This window comes from Ascoidea rubescens, assembly GCF_001661345.1.
Source record: "Ascoidea rubescens DSM 1968 unplaced genomic scaffold ASCRUscaffold_19, whole genome shotgun sequence".
NCBI lineage: Eukaryota > Fungi > Ascomycota > Saccharomycetes > Ascoideales > Ascoideaceae > Ascoidea > Ascoidea rubescens.
This window is the reverse complement of record NW_017962931.1, coordinates 88026-104415: the sequence shown is the minus strand read 5'-3', so window position 1 is coordinate 104415 and position 16390 is coordinate 88026. Positions and strand designations below refer to the sequence as shown.

General features: G+C 32.1%; 8 protein-coding genes across 8 annotated transcripts; 7 read left to right on the top strand and 1 right to left on the bottom strand.

Annotated features, from left to right (window-relative positions):
• Positions 1 to 68: 68 nt before the first annotated feature.
• Positions 69 to 3914, bottom strand: ASCRUDRAFT_77990 (M1 family metallopeptidase). The gene is made up of 2 exons (XM_020194091.1): positions 3454 to 3914; positions 69 to 2834 (listed from the first exon to the last, which is right to left on the bottom strand). Exons 1-2 carry the CDS (start codon positions 3846 to 3848, stop codon positions 236 to 238), a joined length of 2994 nt encoding a protein of 997 aa, XP_020044598.1. The 5' UTR covers positions 3849 to 3914; the 3' UTR covers positions 69 to 235.
• An 893-nt stretch (positions 3915 to 4807) lies between these two features.
• On the top strand, positions 4808 to 5401 carry RHO1 (Rho family GTPase RHO1; the record flags this gene model as incomplete). Its single annotated transcript, XM_020188562.1, has 1 exon — positions 4808 to 5401. One exon carries the CDS (start codon positions 4808 to 4810, stop codon positions 5399 to 5401), a length of 594 nt encoding a protein of 197 aa, XP_020044597.1.
• Positions 5402 to 6086: 685 nt separating this feature from the next.
• Positions 6087 to 7571, top strand: ASCRUDRAFT_122109 (P-loop containing nucleoside triphosphate hydrolase protein). Its single transcript, XM_020188901.1, has one exon. It carries the CDS (start codon positions 6451 to 6453, stop codon positions 7135 to 7137), a length of 687 nt encoding a protein of 228 aa, XP_020044596.1. The 5' UTR covers positions 6087 to 6450; the 3' UTR covers positions 7138 to 7571.
• Positions 7572 to 7673: 102 nt separating this feature from the next.
• ASCRUDRAFT_77987 (uncharacterized protein) lies at positions 7674 to 8763 on the top strand (the record flags this gene model as incomplete). The annotated part of the gene is made up of 1 exon (XM_020194090.1): positions 7674 to 8763. The coding sequence occupies one exon, from the start codon at positions 7677 to 7679 to the stop codon at positions 8274 to 8276; it is 600 nt and encodes a 199-aa protein (XP_020044595.1). The 3' UTR covers positions 8277 to 8763.
• Positions 8764 to 8979: 216 nt separating this feature from the next.
• On the top strand, positions 8980 to 9582 carry ASCRUDRAFT_72703 (uncharacterized protein; the record flags this gene model as incomplete). Its single annotated transcript, XM_020192104.1, has 1 exon — positions 8980 to 9582. The coding sequence occupies one exon, from the start codon at positions 8980 to 8982 to the stop codon at positions 9580 to 9582; it is 603 nt and encodes a 200-aa protein (XP_020044594.1).
• A 928-nt stretch (positions 9583 to 10510) lies between these two features.
• ASCRUDRAFT_72702 (Rho family small GTPase) lies at positions 10511 to 11125 on the top strand (the record flags this gene model as incomplete). Its single annotated transcript, XM_020192103.1, has 1 exon — positions 10511 to 11125. One exon carries the CDS (start codon positions 10511 to 10513, stop codon positions 11123 to 11125), a length of 615 nt encoding a protein of 204 aa, XP_020044593.1.
• A 1375-nt stretch (positions 11126 to 12500) lies between these two features.
• On the top strand, positions 12501 to 13387 carry ESS1 (peptidylprolyl isomerase ESS1). The gene is made up of 2 exons (XM_020194089.1): positions 12501 to 12602; positions 12711 to 13387. Exons 1-2 carry the CDS (start codon positions 12600 to 12602, stop codon positions 13275 to 13277), a joined length of 570 nt encoding a protein of 189 aa, XP_020044592.1. The 5' UTR covers positions 12501 to 12599; the 3' UTR covers positions 13278 to 13387.
• Positions 13388 to 13855: 468 nt separating this feature from the next.
• Positions 13856 to 16335, top strand: ASCRUDRAFT_77984 (uncharacterized protein). The gene has a single exon (XM_020194088.1). It carries the CDS (start codon positions 13986 to 13988, stop codon positions 16074 to 16076), a length of 2091 nt encoding a protein of 696 aa, XP_020044591.1. The 5' UTR covers positions 13856 to 13985; the 3' UTR covers positions 16077 to 16335.
• Positions 16336 to 16390: the final 55 nt, after the last annotated feature.

Here is a 16390-nt window from a genome sequence, read left to right as displayed (position 1 = left end):
TGAAGTTATTACAAATAGAAATGATACCTTGAATCAAGTGAAAGTAACAAAAAAAATAAGTGATAGATGTAAAAGTATTCATTCATAGCAATCATGTTCATTGATATATATTATCAATGTGATTAAATATTTTCAAGTAGAAATCTTTTTGTAAAAATTAGCTTAATAGTTACTATTTAGAAATACAAAAAAAACTATTTATAAAAAAAATTATATTTCATAGCTTATAGAAACTTTATTTGTTGAAACCATTTTCACTGAGCCATTCTTCAATAGCTTTGCCATCACGACTAATCCAGGAACGAACTGATTGAATTCTGTCCAATGATTTTTCAATGCCTTTATTATATCCAGCGGTATCTTTATCCTTGAAGAATTCTTCAATTTCAGATTTAGATGTTTCTGTGGTGTAAGATGATAAACAAATTTCGACAACAGAACCAAGCATAGATAATCCGGGTGGTAATAAAGCATAAATTTTATCCCATTTTTCTTTCAACCAATTGAACAAAGCAATTGTGCCTTCTTTATGAGCCCTTAACCCTCTCAATGGAATGTAAATATCTTGAGGTTTAACAACTGAGCCATCAAGAGCGTATCCTAAGGTACGTTTAATTAGCTCTGGTTCTTTGAACAAACCGAGTGTACTTAAAGCAGTAATTTTTTCATCTAATGAGGTTGCAGTTTTATAAATATTTAAAAGTTGATCATAACCTTCAACACCACCTAAATCAGCGACTGCTCTAAAAACAGAGGGTCTAAGATTTGGATGGATGGCATTTGAATCACCCTTAACAAATTTATTAAACATTTCAAGAGCGGCATTTTGAACATCTTTATCTTCAGAAGAGATTGCTGAAGAAAATAATGTGCTTTTTAATCTTTGTTCTAAAAATGGTTCATCGTCAGTAAAAGTCCAACCTAAAGATTTACATTTTTTTGAGACCAAGGATCTAGTAAAAGCTTTTAAAGAATCCTTAATTGATTCACTTTCGAATAACCAAGCAGCCTTGATTGAACCAATTTGACCTAACATTTCACCCCAAACAATATATTCTTTTTCATCTTTCCATGATGAAACTAAATTTAATAAATTAGTAGTTGATGAGTAACCACTAGTTGCTAAGGCACCGGCATCAGCAATTAAACCTGCACGATCTTCTACAGGAAGTAAACCGGATTGACCAGCTTGACCTAATTTTACCCAACGTTCTGGAGTATAAACCGTTCTATAAATACCAGCATGATCAGCGTTAATTTTGAAAAACGATGGATCATCAATTTCAATTGTGGTTTCTCTTTGATTTAGTATAATTGATTCATCAATACCATTTTTGGTTCTGAGACCAACAAAGACAGGGAAAATGGTTTGATCTTCTTCTGGTTTAACGTCACCAGTGGTTAAGTAACGGTTTTGTTTCAAGTGAATTTTATTGCCATCTTCAGTTACCGTGATGACAGGGAAACCAACTTTTTTAGTCCAAACATCCATAACCCCAACAACATTTTTACCAGATGCATCAGATAGAGCTTCCCATAAATCGGAAGTTTGAGTGTTGCTAAATTTATGTTTTTTCAAGTAATTTGAAACCCCCTTGATGAAAATGTCTTCACCTAACCAACGAGAGATCATTTTTAATAGAGAAGAACCCTTGGAGTAAGATATAGCATCAAAGATTTGATTGATTTCGTCAGCTCTTTTGACGGGGACTTCAACTGGATGAGAGGATCTTAAACCATCTTGAATTAAAGCGGATTGTAAATTATCAGTAACATATTCAGACCAGACATTCCATGAAGGATAAAATTGATTAGCGCTATACCAACTCATCCAAGTAGCAAAACCTTCATTTAACCAAAGACCTTCCCACCAGTCCATGGTAACCAAATTACCAAACCATTGATGAGCCAATTCATGTTGAACTACTTCAGCGACTCTTTGTTTTCTTGTTAATGAAGAGGTTTTTTCATCAAATAATAAATCAACGGATCTGTAGGTGACTAGACCCCAGTTTTCCATTGCACCAGCTGAGAAGTCATGGATGGCCACCATATTCATATGGGGTAAAGAATATTCGATATCAAATGCTTTACCAAAGAAGTCTAAAGTTTTGGCGGCTAGTTTGCAACTGAATTCACCTTGATGTTCTAAACCTGGGGTAGCGTAGACTCTTACAGGAGTTTTATAATCATTACACTCGACATATTTCAAGTCACCAACAATGAAGGCTACCAAGTAGGTTGACATGAGGGGAGTTGAGTTGAAAGAGACGGATTTCTTCGAGGAGTCATTTGGCAATACTGATTCAGATTTGACATCCATGTTTGATAAACAGGTTAAATTTTTGTCGGCGATAAGAGTTATATCAAAGATTGATTTCAAGGCTGGTTCATCAAAACATGGGAAAGCACGACGACAATCAGTTGGTTCCATTTGAGTGGTGGCTAGATATTTTGTCTTACCATCTTTGATGTAGGAAGATCTGTAGAAACCAGCCATTTTATCATTTAATAAACCTATGAATTTGATTGAAAGAATTAAGGATGAGTCTTTTTTGAAAGTTTTGTTGAATTTGAAGGAAACTTGTTGCAATTTTTCATTGAATTCGATTGAAGAGGGTTTTTCATTACTGAATGATTTGTTATCAGAAAGAGTAGCAGATAGGATGTCGATCTCGAGAGAATTGAGAGTAATTGAGTTTGATGGTTCAATTACGAACAAGTGTAGATTTAGACTACCATTGAATTTAAAGGTTTCGAAATCTGGTTCTAAAGTTAAGTCATAACGAATTGGTTTAATATTTGCTGGTAAGATTTCACGATCAGAAGGAGCGCTACCCAGAAAAAAAATAAAAAAAAAGAAAAGTAAAAGGGTTAGTATACGGATTTTTAATCAAGGGATATCAAAGGATTTGATATGAATAGATTATTATAATTGGCATTAAAAACATTGATCGTAATTTATGGAATAATTGATTAGTTGATTTGTTGAGATGAGAGTGAGATGTACATTGATAAAAATGACTGGTAAGGAAATCTAGATGAAAGGCATAGATTGAAGAGGTAGAATAAAAGAAGGTATAAATTGAATTTGATGGTCATTTTGAAAAATCTATACTATAATTGATATGAATGATATGAATGATATATTTGTATATCATAATATATTATAGTATAATATAATACAGATTGATTGATGAGTCAAGTGGCAAAACGGATGATAGAGTTTGAAAATAAGGAAATTGTAGTTATGAGATTTTGAAGGGACAAAAAGGCAGATGAAGGGAATTTTGAAAAGTAAAGCTAATTAAGCGATAGATCATAGATAAAATAGAAATATGTTAAATATGATGGTTATGAGGATAGGTATGTTGTGGTTATTATTCAGGGACCATGAATTGATACGATTATAATTGTATAAGGAAAGCCAGAAATGGTGAGTATAATACATACATTGGAGCCATGTCGAATTTTAGATTTCTACTACAAGTGTGAGTGAAATGATTTCTTACAAAGACTTTTGTAGAAGATTTGAAGGCAGAAAGAGATGAATTGAAGGAGACTGGATTAAATGAAGAGGAAAAAAAAGTATTAATATAGGAACCAATACAATTTTTCTTGGAGACGTAGCTGCAATTATAATTAATGAAATTAATATAATCAGTGAGAGTGGGATGAGAACTGGTGTGGTTGCTGAGAGGTGGGTTAGTATGCAACTGTTTGGATTGGGAAAATGAGAGGAAAATGAGAGAGGAAACGGAGCGGAGCGGGAGTTGAACCGAGAACCAGGCCAGGGCAGCGGAAGCCCACCACCGGCACTGGGAGGATTTGAGAGCCAAAGAGGGCATTTGGATGTGTGAGCAAACGCTGAGGAAAACCTGTCGCCACTTGTTTTAGAAAAGCACTCAGCACTGTCAGCAGGTTGAAAGGTGGTTGGAAGAAAGCACTTTGCAAAGGCAACGCCTGCTGTGAAAACTTTCGCTTTTCTGTCATGTGCACGTGTAGATCATGTGATGCTAGTGATACTATTTTTCAGTAGTAAATAGAGATTTGAGGACTGGAGAAAGCGTGTTTGTGGTTGATCTAAGAATAGCTGAGCCACTAATTCCGTTCGGCACGCGCACGCTGCACACGCCCGCGTGCCGGGGGGCTAGAACCAGCACGGGCCTCTGACAGCGAGGCCACGCAGCGCAAAATTTTCATTTCCCACGACGGCAGGGCTTGCGACTGGCTGTCTTGTGGTGTCTGTGGTGTTTGTTGTGTTGTTTCAGCGCAGAGGAGCGAAACAAGTGCCTGCTCCAGTCCATCTACCATTTCTGCTGTTGTATCAGCTTGTGCACCTGTAACAATTGCCCCAACTGCTGCATTTTCACCACCCCACCAGCCCCAGCTACAACCTCTGCTCCAATTGTACCAACTGTCCGTCCAATTCACACAGTTCTGCTTTGTTTACTGTATTTCCCTCATCTCACTCTATCTTGGTATATTCTAGCCCTAGCCTCCCTTCTATTCCATCCTCTATCATCTCTATATCATACCACATCCAATCTTCCTATCTCAACTTTCCCACACATCTCAACTTTTTCTCTATACTTGTATCCCATTTCTACCTCTACCTCTACCTCTACCTCTACCTCTATTTCTATTTCTATTTCTACTTCCTCACATCCTTCCGTATCTCGCAATCTCCCTTGCCTCTCTTGCCTTTATTGCCTCCTACCCTTTTTCCTCTCTTGGTTTTCTCTTATTTTACAACCTCTCACATCCTATATTAATTCCCATCTATCTATACTATTCTATCTCATAAATGGCTCCTCCTGCTGAAATTAGAAGAAAATTAGTCATCGTAGGTGATGGTGCTTGTGGTAAAACTTGTTTGTTAATTGTTTTCTCCAAGGGTACCTTCCCTGAAGTCTATGTTCCAACGGTCTTTGAAAACTATGTCGCTGACGTGGAAGTCGATGGAAGAAGAGTTGAATTGGCTCTCTGGGATACCGCTGGTCAAGAAGATTATGATAGATTAAGACCTTTGTCTTATCCTGATTCAAACGTCATCTTAATTTGTTTTGCTATCGATCTACCTGATTCATTAGATAACGTTCAAGAAAAATGGATCTCTGAAGTTTTGCACTTCTGTCCTGGTGTACCAATTATCCTCGTTGGTTGTAAAGTTGATTTAAGAAATGATCCAAAGACTATTGAAACTTTGAGACAAACTTCCCAACAACCTGTCTCAACTGCTGAAGGCCAAGCTGTTGCTGATAAAATTGGTGCTCTTAAATATATTGAATGTTCCGCTAGAACAAGCAATGGTGTTCGTGAAGTTTTTGAAAATGCCACTAGAGCTTCTCTAATGGCAAAGGAAAAACCTGCTAAGAAGAAGAAATGTATTGTTTTATAATTTATCCTGTTCTATCTCATCAAATCAAATCAAATCAAGCCAATCCATCTCATATCCTTTCCTTCCTATCCGATCCTATCATCATTATATCTTTACTATTAATATAATCACGATTAATATCTCTATATTTATGTTACTATCTTATTATCCTTATTATCACTATTATAATAATAATCAATTGAAATCATATCCCATTAATCTACTATTCCCCATATCTTTTTACTCCTCTCTTTCTAATTTCTTTTATCATCTTATCTCATCTTACCTTACCTACTTAACCACATACTATCCTCCCCATATATACTCTTTATTTACTTATTAATTTACCGATTTATTAATTTATTTATTTATTAATTTATTTATTTATTTATTTATTAACTTACTAATTAACTTACTAATTAACTTATTTATTTAGTTATTTATTTATTTAATTTTATTTATTTCTTATTTTACTTTATTGTTTTTTACTCTTACTCTTACTCTTACTTTTACTTTTACTCGTACTAATCTGCCGTATTATTCTTTAATACCCTGTATTAAATCTAAATTTAACTCCAACTTACAATTTCCATCGTCCAATTCCCTATCAAAATTTAAATTTAATTCAAATCAATTCCATTGAAGAATAATTAATTTAATTATTTTAGTATATTGATATAAGTACGATTCAATATGAGAATGACAATCGTTTGATCTAGATACAATCTCAAAATAAGTAAATTGATATATAACTAAGCGCGATACCTCTGTCTCTGTTTCTACACTATATACATTCCCGCAACTACAAGCTACAATATTAATATACTCTTTTCTCCCTCTCCTTCTTCTTTTTCTCCTTTTCTTTCTCCTTCTTTTGCTGCTTCTGCCTCTGCTTCTGCTTCCACTCGTTCTTTTCTCTGACGTGTTCTCACTTTTCACCATCTTTTTTTCAATCACGAGACCCTTCTCGATTATCTATCATTTGCTTTATCAAATACATAATACAATCCTCAACCTGCTCCAACATACTTCCCAGACTTCCCAAAGTTGCCATTAATTTCACAATCACCATGAAATCAATCAAAAAAAATATAATTATAATTGGCGATCCCAATTCCGGGAAATCTTCTTTACTACACACCTACATCCATGGCCAATTCTTAGAAATATTCAAACCTCTTTACTGCAATAATTACACCAAATCCATTAATATAGTAACCAATAATATTAACAATAATAACAACAATAATAATAAAATTAAAAATAAATCAAAATCAAAATCAATTCAACTATCGTTAATCGATACTCAACCATATCATGAATATGATAAAGTCAGACTTTTGTCATATTCAAATATCGATTTGATACTACTTTGTTTCTCAATTGACTCTATCATCTCTTTAAATAATGTCATGTTAAAATGGTTACCTGAAATTAATTTATATTTACCTAATATTCCCTTTTTTTTAGTTGCATGTAAAATCGATTTAAGATTATATAATAATAATAATAATAATAATAATAATAATAATAATAATAATAATAACAATAACAATCCCAATATAACAAATAATAATCTCATATCAAAGGAATTTGGTGAATTTTTCGCAAACGAAATAGGCGCCCGATCATATATCGAGTGTTCTAGCAAAAATATGGAAAATATTGATGAATTGTTCGACCGCGTTGCCAGTTTTTCTTATGATAATCATAAATCAATTAAAAAACATAACCATACTAAATGTTTTTTTTTTTAATCATAGCGCTGATTATAAATTTTTAGTTTACTTTATTTTATTTATTTTCTTTTTTGTTTGTTTCTTCTTTCTTTATTTTTTTATTAATTGTTTTTCATTATCATCATTTTTCATTATCATTATTTTTTATTATCATCATTTTTCATTTATACTTTCTCCAATTCAATTCATGATTACAAAATAATAAACTTAGATCTCACTGGTGGGAATAGTTAATTTATTGCAATTTTGATAATCTTCATAATTTCGGTCTAATATTTATATTTGAAAATCAAAGTGAAGTAAATCAAATTACGTATTACAGTTTGTAGGGTTTTTGATTATTAAGTTCAATCTACCAATGTTAATAATAGTAGCATTATTATTTCTTTTTAAACTTTAGAAAATTATTTTTAGGATACTTTTTCAGAGCGCTTTTTCAGGATTCTTTTTCAGGATTCTTTTTCAGAACACTTTTTCAGGATCCTTTTTAAGAAGTGTTTTTTCTCTGTTTTGTATTTTTATTTTCTTTTTCAATTCAATTTCAATTTCAATTTAACATGGTCAAGGTACTAAGAAAAAAAATTCGAAAAAAACTACTAGTGATTGGAGATTCCGGTTGTGGAAAGACTTCATTGTTGTATAGATATACGGTAGGTGAGTTTATCGGGGAGTTTTTCCCTCTATGTTATGAGAATTTTGTTGTTGAATTTCAAATTAAGAGCACAATAGTTGAGATGACATTATGGGATTCTGTAGATACAACCGAATATGATAGAATGAGAGCATTATACTATGCAAATTGTGATATTATAATGATTTGTTATTCAGTTGAGAACCATGAATCATTGGAAAACGTTGAAAAAAAATGGATTCCGCAAATACAAAACTACTATAAAAAGATTCCGATAGTTTTAATGGCACTCAAAACCGATTTAAGAAGGGATCCTGCAGTTCTTTACAAATTGAACGAGCAATCGTTGAGAGTAATTACACGTAGTGAAGGAAGAGCAGTGGCAGATAAAATTGGAGCATATGGGTATTTAGAGTGTTCAGCAAGAATACTTGATGGAGTTGATGAACCGTTCCAGTATATTGCAAAAGTGGTATATAAGACACATGAAGAGCCTCAGGACAAGAAAAAATGTATTATTGTTTAAATTTCTTTATTTTATATTTGTTTTTATTTTTGAAAATAGTGAACGTTTTTTGGTTGTTGGTAAAAACAACCATTGATAGACAAAGGATCGGCAAGCGAACCAATAAAGTAGAGTGAAAAGTGAGCGATTGAGTGTATAAAAGAAGAGATAAATAATTTCAATAAATTTAGGCGATTTATTTGAAACCCATACTAATGTCTTAGGTTGCTTTGAAAAAAGAAAGTTTGGGTGAGATGACTGAGATTGATTCAGCCAATGAAAGAGAGATTTGAAAAGGAAAAACCTGAAAAAGAGCTAAGAGCTTGAATCAAATAAATAAATAAATAAATGAAATTTTCAAATGACCAAAACGAAGATGGAGAGGATCAAAGAATATTCGAATATGCTGCAAAAATTAGATAGTATATTAAATTTGTAGCCAGAAGTGAATAAAAATAAAGATTTAACCAAATTTAGTAAAAGGGTCGATAAACAAATAACCTTAAAAACCCAACAATTATGATAATCTCATGTTTTTTAATCATTGCCTTTTTCGGATTGAACCCGTTAAAATGTTTTTTCAAGGACCACAGAAATATATATTCCACATGGTCTTTTTTCATGAGCATCAACAACCACAAACAGTAACAACAACGGCAGCAGAAACTGCAACAGAAACTGCAAAAACAACAATAGTATTATGCTTTGCAACTGGATTGGGACGATGGATCAGGATTTGCCTAAAATTATTTCAAAAAAGTTGGTGGTGGTTGGTGATAGTGGCGTTGGGAAGACTACAATGTTGCTAGCACACAGCAGAGGATACTTTGGAGAGATATTCATTCCCACAATTGCAGAGCTACTATGGCATGATTACGAAGAAAATGGAGTGGTGAAGATGGAGATGGAGCTCATTGACACTTCCAACATCCAAGACTACGATCGGCTACGGCCACTTATGTACCCCAATTCGTCCATAGCTTTGATTTGCTTTGCCATCAACTCTCCAAGCTCGCTTGTCAGTGCGGAAACGAAGTGGCGGACCGAGATTTTGAAGTATATTCCAAAGATACCGGTGTTTCTTATCGGATGCAAAAGCGATTTACGAAATGACGAGCCCACGATCCTAGATCTCCAATCACGCGACGAGCGTGTTGTTAGCGTCAGCGACGCTCGCCGCGTGGCCGACAGAATCAAGGCGATCCACTACTTCGAGTGTCTGGCCGCCACACAGACCGGGCTCAGCAATATTTTCGACACCGCCGCAGAATTGGTTTTCAATATGCAAGAGCTGAAGCCAAACTTCTTGCTGTGCATTATCATATAATAAGCAGTACGGATTGCATGCTTATGTAATATTTTAGCTTAAACCGTAATATATGCTTCCTCAGCGGTGGTTTTTTGTATATTGCATCATTACGCATCCGACTGCAATGGCTGAGGAAGCGCTAACAATAGGCCGTTGACGACAGAAGAGGCTCTGGTGCAGATGTGTCGTTATTGCAGACGTATTCTAAATATATCTGGCGTCGTTTTGTCATTTTGCTCTTAGCCACAGTGTCATTTATTCCGCTGGGAATCTGCAAAGCGCAACTATTATGTAATTTATTTATATTTCAAATGTTTCTTTGATTGTTTCTTGTTTCTACTGCAGAAGATGCTCTCTATTTTAAACCAGTATTGGCGTTCGATTTCCATTTACTATCTTGTTTGGTGTTTTTGTTCTTCTTTTTATTTTTGTGATTGAATTCATAATCACAGTTCGAACTGTATTCAGTCTATTCCACCTATTGGGTTTTTTTTTGAGTTTTTAGTTTGTTTAAAATGTGTAATCATCACAGCACATTTTATTGGATTTGATTTTTTTTCTTCTTGAGTTTCTATTAGGTTTGAAACTCTATTTAGTATTATTTCATATTTTACCAAATCCTTAATTTCATTTTCTCATTTTCTATCATTTGTTATAAATTATAATTCAAATCTCGCTTGTTTTTTTTTTTGGCTTTCGTTATTATTTATTTTTTTTCCTTGCTCTAAATTTCAATTTTTATTCAAAATTTCAACTAAATTTTTCATATCATATTAATCAATAACAATTCTTCATTCCTTTTGGATTTTACCACTGTTTCTTATTTTATCACTAAGTTTTTTATTTTATTTAATTAGCTGAATTCAATCCATTTGTTTTTCGTTTTTTTCTATTTTTTTAGAAAGCATTCATCTAAAAACGTTCAATATATCTTTCTTTCTTATAAATGGCTCCTCCTGCTGAAATTAAAAGAAAATTAGTCATCGTCGGTGACGGTGCTTGTGGTAAAACTTGTTTATTAATTGTATTCTCGGAGGGTGCTTTTCCTGAAGTCTATGTTCCAACTGTCTTTGAAAACTATGTTGCTGATTTAACAGTTGACGGTAGAAAAATAGAATTAGAATTATGGGATACCGCTGGTCAAGAAGATTATGATAGATTAAGACCTTTATCATATCCTGATTCAAACGTCATCCTAATCTGTTATTCCATCGATTTACCTGATTCATTAGACAACGTTCAAGAAAAATGGGTTCCTGAAGTCTCTCATTATGCTCCAAGTGTCCCAATAGTTCTTGTTGGTTGCAAATGCGACTTAAGAAATGATCCAAAGACTATACAAAGATTGAAAAAAATCTTTAATCAATCTCCAATATCAAAACAAACTGGTCAATCTGTAGCCAACGCTATTGGTGCCAAAGATTTTGTCGAATGTTCTGCCAAAACTGGCGAGAATGTTCACTACGTTTTTGAAACTGCTACTAGAGCTGCTTTAGCTTCCAACTCCCCAAAAACCTTCCATAATTCGTCTAGTCGTCGTCATAGATGTATCGTTTTATAATATTTTCATTATATTATATTTTATCTTTATATGTTTATCAAAATGATCTTTTTGAACGTTTTTTGTTTTTTCTTTAATTAACTGATTTTTGTTTGAGGTTTAACTATATATTTATAATTTTTTTTTTCTCTTATTTACACTATTATTATTATTATTATATAATCTGCTTTATTTTTATTTCTCTTTGCCCTTTGTTTCCTTGTTTTCTTGTTTTCTTTGTTTTTGAATTAACATTATAATATATAATACGTCTAGTTTTACATCTTCTGTGTGTATGATTCTCACAGAAATAACTTTTTCTTCATCTAATACTTGTCATTCTACTTTAGTCCATTTCGCTTTCTTTTAGTATACTATACTCTAGCATATCGATTTTTTTTCATCCACACTCCCAAAATACTCAAGTCATGAATTTAATCTCTTATTTTTCCTTATGTTTCAATTTATCATCCCGCTTTTTTCAATAAAATGGCACCTATTGTTTCAAACAGAATGCACTCAACTGCATATATCCGCACCTCCAGTAAATTTGCAATTTAAAAGTGAAAAATGATTCAATTTTCAATAGAGAAAAAAATTTTTTTTTTTAAAAGATTCAATTTTCGTAACAACAATGTTTGGTGATTTGCTCAGTTTATTTGGTACTCCCACACAATCTTCTTTGTTTTTTTTGATTTCCACTGTTCTATGCTACAGGACTATTATTCAATACAAATATGCGGTTTTAAATAACAGGTATATCAATTTATATTTGCATATCCTTCTCAACAATTTCTACAAAATAGAAAAATAATTGAAAAACAATTAAAATAAAAAAAATAAAAAAAATAAAAAATAGTTTATATTAGTTTACTAATCATTTTAACTTTCAACCTCCAATTTAAATTAATTCAATTTATTTTCATTGGTAAACGAATTCAATATTAACGGTTTCTCATCCATTCATGTTTTCTACCAAATCATAAAAATAATTATTACTAGGGATTTACTGCTCGACCTCATCATTATCGATTTCAAAACCGATCTAATTAAAAAGCCTCCTTTATCTCGAAACATAATTTTATATTGTTCACAGCATCACCAGCTCAAATTTAAGCCAGCACCAAATGTTTTCCAGATTATGTTTGTAAAGCATGAAACCCTTCCAAACCAGTGGACGCTGCATAAAGAGGCATTGGAAACAGACAGATGGTTTTCTTTTATCACACACAGGATAATATACGTAAGGTACGTAAAAAATGTAAAATGCGTAAAATACGTTGACGTATTGCGGCACTTTTACGTAGCTGACATGTTTCAACGTTTTGCAAATGTACTCGAAACTACTCGAAATTATTCCCCCGTGGTGATTTTATTGTCTGATGTTTTAGTTTATTTCAAATCTATTATATATTCATTGATTTTACTTCACTACAACTTATTGTCAAAGTGCTAAAGAAGCATATTAAAGACCCCCTTTTTGTTCTATATCAAAATGGTACGCCCAATTGTTTTTCTCAATGATCTTTTATTATGTTCCACTGGAAATCAAATTATGTTTACTAACACTCATGCTATTTCCTTTTACTGTATTTCTTCTTATTAGAGTGGTAACGAAACAGGTTTACCTGCTGATTGGATCCTTCTTAAATCAAGATCTCACAATCGCCATTACTTCCACAATCCAACTACCAAACAATCAGTTTGGGATGCTCCTGATGGAACTGATGTTGAAATGCTAAAAAGATACCTCGCAGACCAATCCCATAAATCTTCATCCTCTAGTCATAGTCATAATCATGGTGGTTCTCATGGCCATCGTCGACATAGCCAGGGCGAAAGAATCAGATGCAACCATTTGTTAATCAAACATAGAGATTCGAGAAATCCCAAATCTTGGAAAAATTCTAGTATCACCATATCCAAAGAAGAAGCCATTCAAAAATTAAAAGTATTCGAACAGAAAATCAAAAATGGAGAAACCTCTTTATCAGAATTAGCTAAAACTGAGTCTGATTGTGGTTCTCATTTAAAAGGTGGCGATTTGGGATTTTTTACCAGAGGAATGATGCAACCTTCTTTTGAAAAAGCTGCTTTCGCTTTACATGTTGGGGAGATTAGTGGAATCGTTGAAAGTAATAGTGGAGTTCATTTAATTGAAAGAGTTGCTTAATTTTTATCTTAAATTCTCAAAAAGCTAAAGCATCAAGTATCTGAAAGAAGAATATATAAATTATTTCTTTTTTTTTTCCTATTTGTTTTTTTTTCCTATTTGTTTTTTTTTCCTATTTTGTTTTTTCATTTGTTTTTTTTATTCCTCATCTCAGGTCGTTCTTCCAACTTTTTAATTAATTATAGGTTATAGCTATAATTTATAATCACCAAATTATGTTTTATTATCTTTATCATACTACTATTCATTTTACCCGAATATGTTTTTTTATATCTCATTTAATCTACACTAGCATTATATATTATACTACATTTCTGTTTTTAAAAACAAAATCAAATATTTTCTAATAAATTGTATTATATTCTGTTATCGTATTCTTTTATTTTATTTTATTTTATTTTATTTAATTATAATTTATCGTATTTTATTATTATATTATTGCCATTATCATATCATTATATTACCATCTTATCTTATTAATAATTATTACTTCATAATTATTAACCAACACCCGTTATTTTCCAACCTAAATAATTTTATTACAAAATTTATCTTCTTAATCAAATATCATTCGATTGGCTCTTTTTTCCTGATACGAATGCTGAAATAATGGTTGATTTGACATTAAACCGAAGACATATTTATATCTTTTATATATTGAATAAGTCTCCCTTTCTTACTTGTCTTCACCTTGACTGTTGATCAAAAATGTTCAGACATTTATCGCAAACAATCCCCAAATCTATTTCAAAGACATCTCTCATCGTTTTGCGATATAGCAAATGCTATTCCAGCATAAGATACTACTCTATTGCTGCTTCAACTGATTTTGACACAGCTTATATCAACCCAAATGATTACGAAAATAGTTTACTTAAAAATGAGCCAAATCCCATTGAAAATACCACCTCCTTAACAATAACTGATCCTCTAGTAATTTATCAAAACTATGTTGCCAGGGGTATCTTAAGAGGCGATGAATCCCAATTAAGAGCTGCAAAGGAATTCCAGAATTTGTATTATAGAGTTAAGGATTATGTTCCAGAAAATTCAAATTTAATTAAAATGAGAGCAGTTTTTAAAGATATTGAAACCAAAATGATTTTCAAAAAACATAAAGAAGGCTTGCTACAAAATTGGTTTTCAAAAGTCTCGGAATCAATAAATTTATCAAATTCTCATTACAATAAATATAAAAAGACAAAAAGTTTGGTTAAAGTCTTAAACGATGAAGAACAAGTATATAAAATCAATGCTCCTTTGGGTTTCCTATTAAATGGAGAAGTTGGCTGTGGCAAATCGATGTTAATGGATATCTTTGCTGCCTCGTTGCCCCATAGTTCAAAGGGTAGATGGCATTATAATAATTTCATGTTGTGGGTCTACGATCAAATCAATACTATTCAAAAAAGAAGAAGTCTTATTAATAATTTTGCAAATACGTCAACCGCTATATCTTTTGAAAGTGAATTAGTTTTATTTGAAATCGCTTCAAATATGATTAATAAGAATTCGATATTGTTACTAGATGAATTCATGTTACCTGATTTAGCTGCAGCCAAAATTGTTAAATTATTATTCACATATTTTTTTCAATTAGGTGGTGTATTAGTTGCAACTTCAAATAGATTGCCAGAAGAGTTATATTCAAATAAATTTAAAAAATCCGAGTTTACATCATTTTTAACTATTTTACAATATAGATGTTCGACTATGGATATGAAAAGTTTTAATGATTATAGAAGCATACTAAGTGAAGAATCAAAAGATTTAAATATCGAGCCCTATCTAATTGTTAAAGATCAAACCTATAAGGATTCAACTCAAGATAAAGAATGGAACAAATTGTTGGATTCAATAATAGATATGAATAAAGGATTACAAAATCAAATAAAAGTATATGGAAGAAACATATTAATACCCTGGCAATATAATGGGGTTGCAAAATTCGATTTTGATTATATTTGCAAAGGATTATTCGGACCAGGCGATTATATTACTTTGGCATCAAACTACCATACATTTATTATTGATAATGTTCCAATTATGACATTGCAAGTTAAAAATGAAGCCAAAAGGTTTATAACATTATTAGATGCATTATATGAGTGTAAATGCCGATTAATTTTAAGAACCGAAACCAGTCCGGATGGGATTTTCTTTCCGGAAATTATCGAAAAAAGTCTGAAGGATAACCAAAATAGTATCAATAATAATGTAGAAGAGATTGAAAATGACGTTTCAAATAGAATTGATGTTCAGAATGAAGAAATGTATTCAAAGACTCAAATGGATTTAATGGCGCCATATAGGCCAAACGTTTCCTCATATGAAGATGGAACTGTTGAATATAAAAGCATTCCAAGCTCATGTAAATTTGAGACTAATTTTAAGGACATTAAGAAATTTACTGGAGAAGATGAAAAATTTGCCTATAAAAGAGCTGTTAGTAGAATCAAAGAAATGACAGGATCTATACAATGGAGATCCAATGAGATAAATAAATGGAAGCCTTTGAACTTATCGATGAGGCCCTGGGAAGAATTAAGTAAAGAGCTAAAAAACAAAAATATTCCTGAATTTTTCGATGGTGGTCTCAGCGGTAAGAGCTTACCACCCGATTATTCAGAGTTAATAAATCATGGAATTGAGCCATTAACAGATACAATATTCGGAAAAGATGCTCCAAAATTCAAACCAAATCATATTTGGTCATTGGGATTATGGGGAAAAGGCGAAAGAATAAAAGACCAGATAACTAAAAAATGGATAAGAGGTACAGAATCTACAGAATCTTAGGATCTTGATACAAGATAGTGTCTTGATCATCAAATATTGCTCTTATCATCCGAACATTGTCGCTCAACAATTCTAACTTAAAAATATCACACAATCAACTATAAATTACAAACCATATTTAACCATATTAAACCATACTATTCCATAAATACATTTTGAATACAGGCAGCCTTCCCATTATAAATGCCGATGGCCAATGATAGTTCACAACTAGACTCTTATTGCAATATATATACACATAATCAATATTCTTTTTTCAGCACAAACACCTCAATGTAAAGTGATTGTTATTTCCATGTCTCCTAATACCCCGA

Excerpts from the sequence above, each read along its gene's own strand:
- ASCRUDRAFT_77990 (XM_020194091.1), bottom strand. The coding sequence starts at position 3,848 with ATGCCCTCTTTGGCTCTCAAATCCTCCCAGTGCCGGTGGTGGGCTTCC. Across the intron at positions 2,835-3,453 it reads AAATTCGACATGGCTCCAAT|CGCTCCTTCTGATCGTGAAA; the intron begins GTATGTATTATA and ends TTTTCTGGGTAG.
- ASCRUDRAFT_122109 (XM_020188901.1), top strand. The coding sequence starts at position 6,451 with ATGAAATCAATCAAAAAAAATATAATTATAATTGGCGATCCCAATTCC.
- ASCRUDRAFT_77984 (XM_020194088.1), top strand. The coding sequence starts at position 13,986 with ATGTTCAGACATTTATCGCAAACAATCCCCAAATCTATTTCAAAGACA.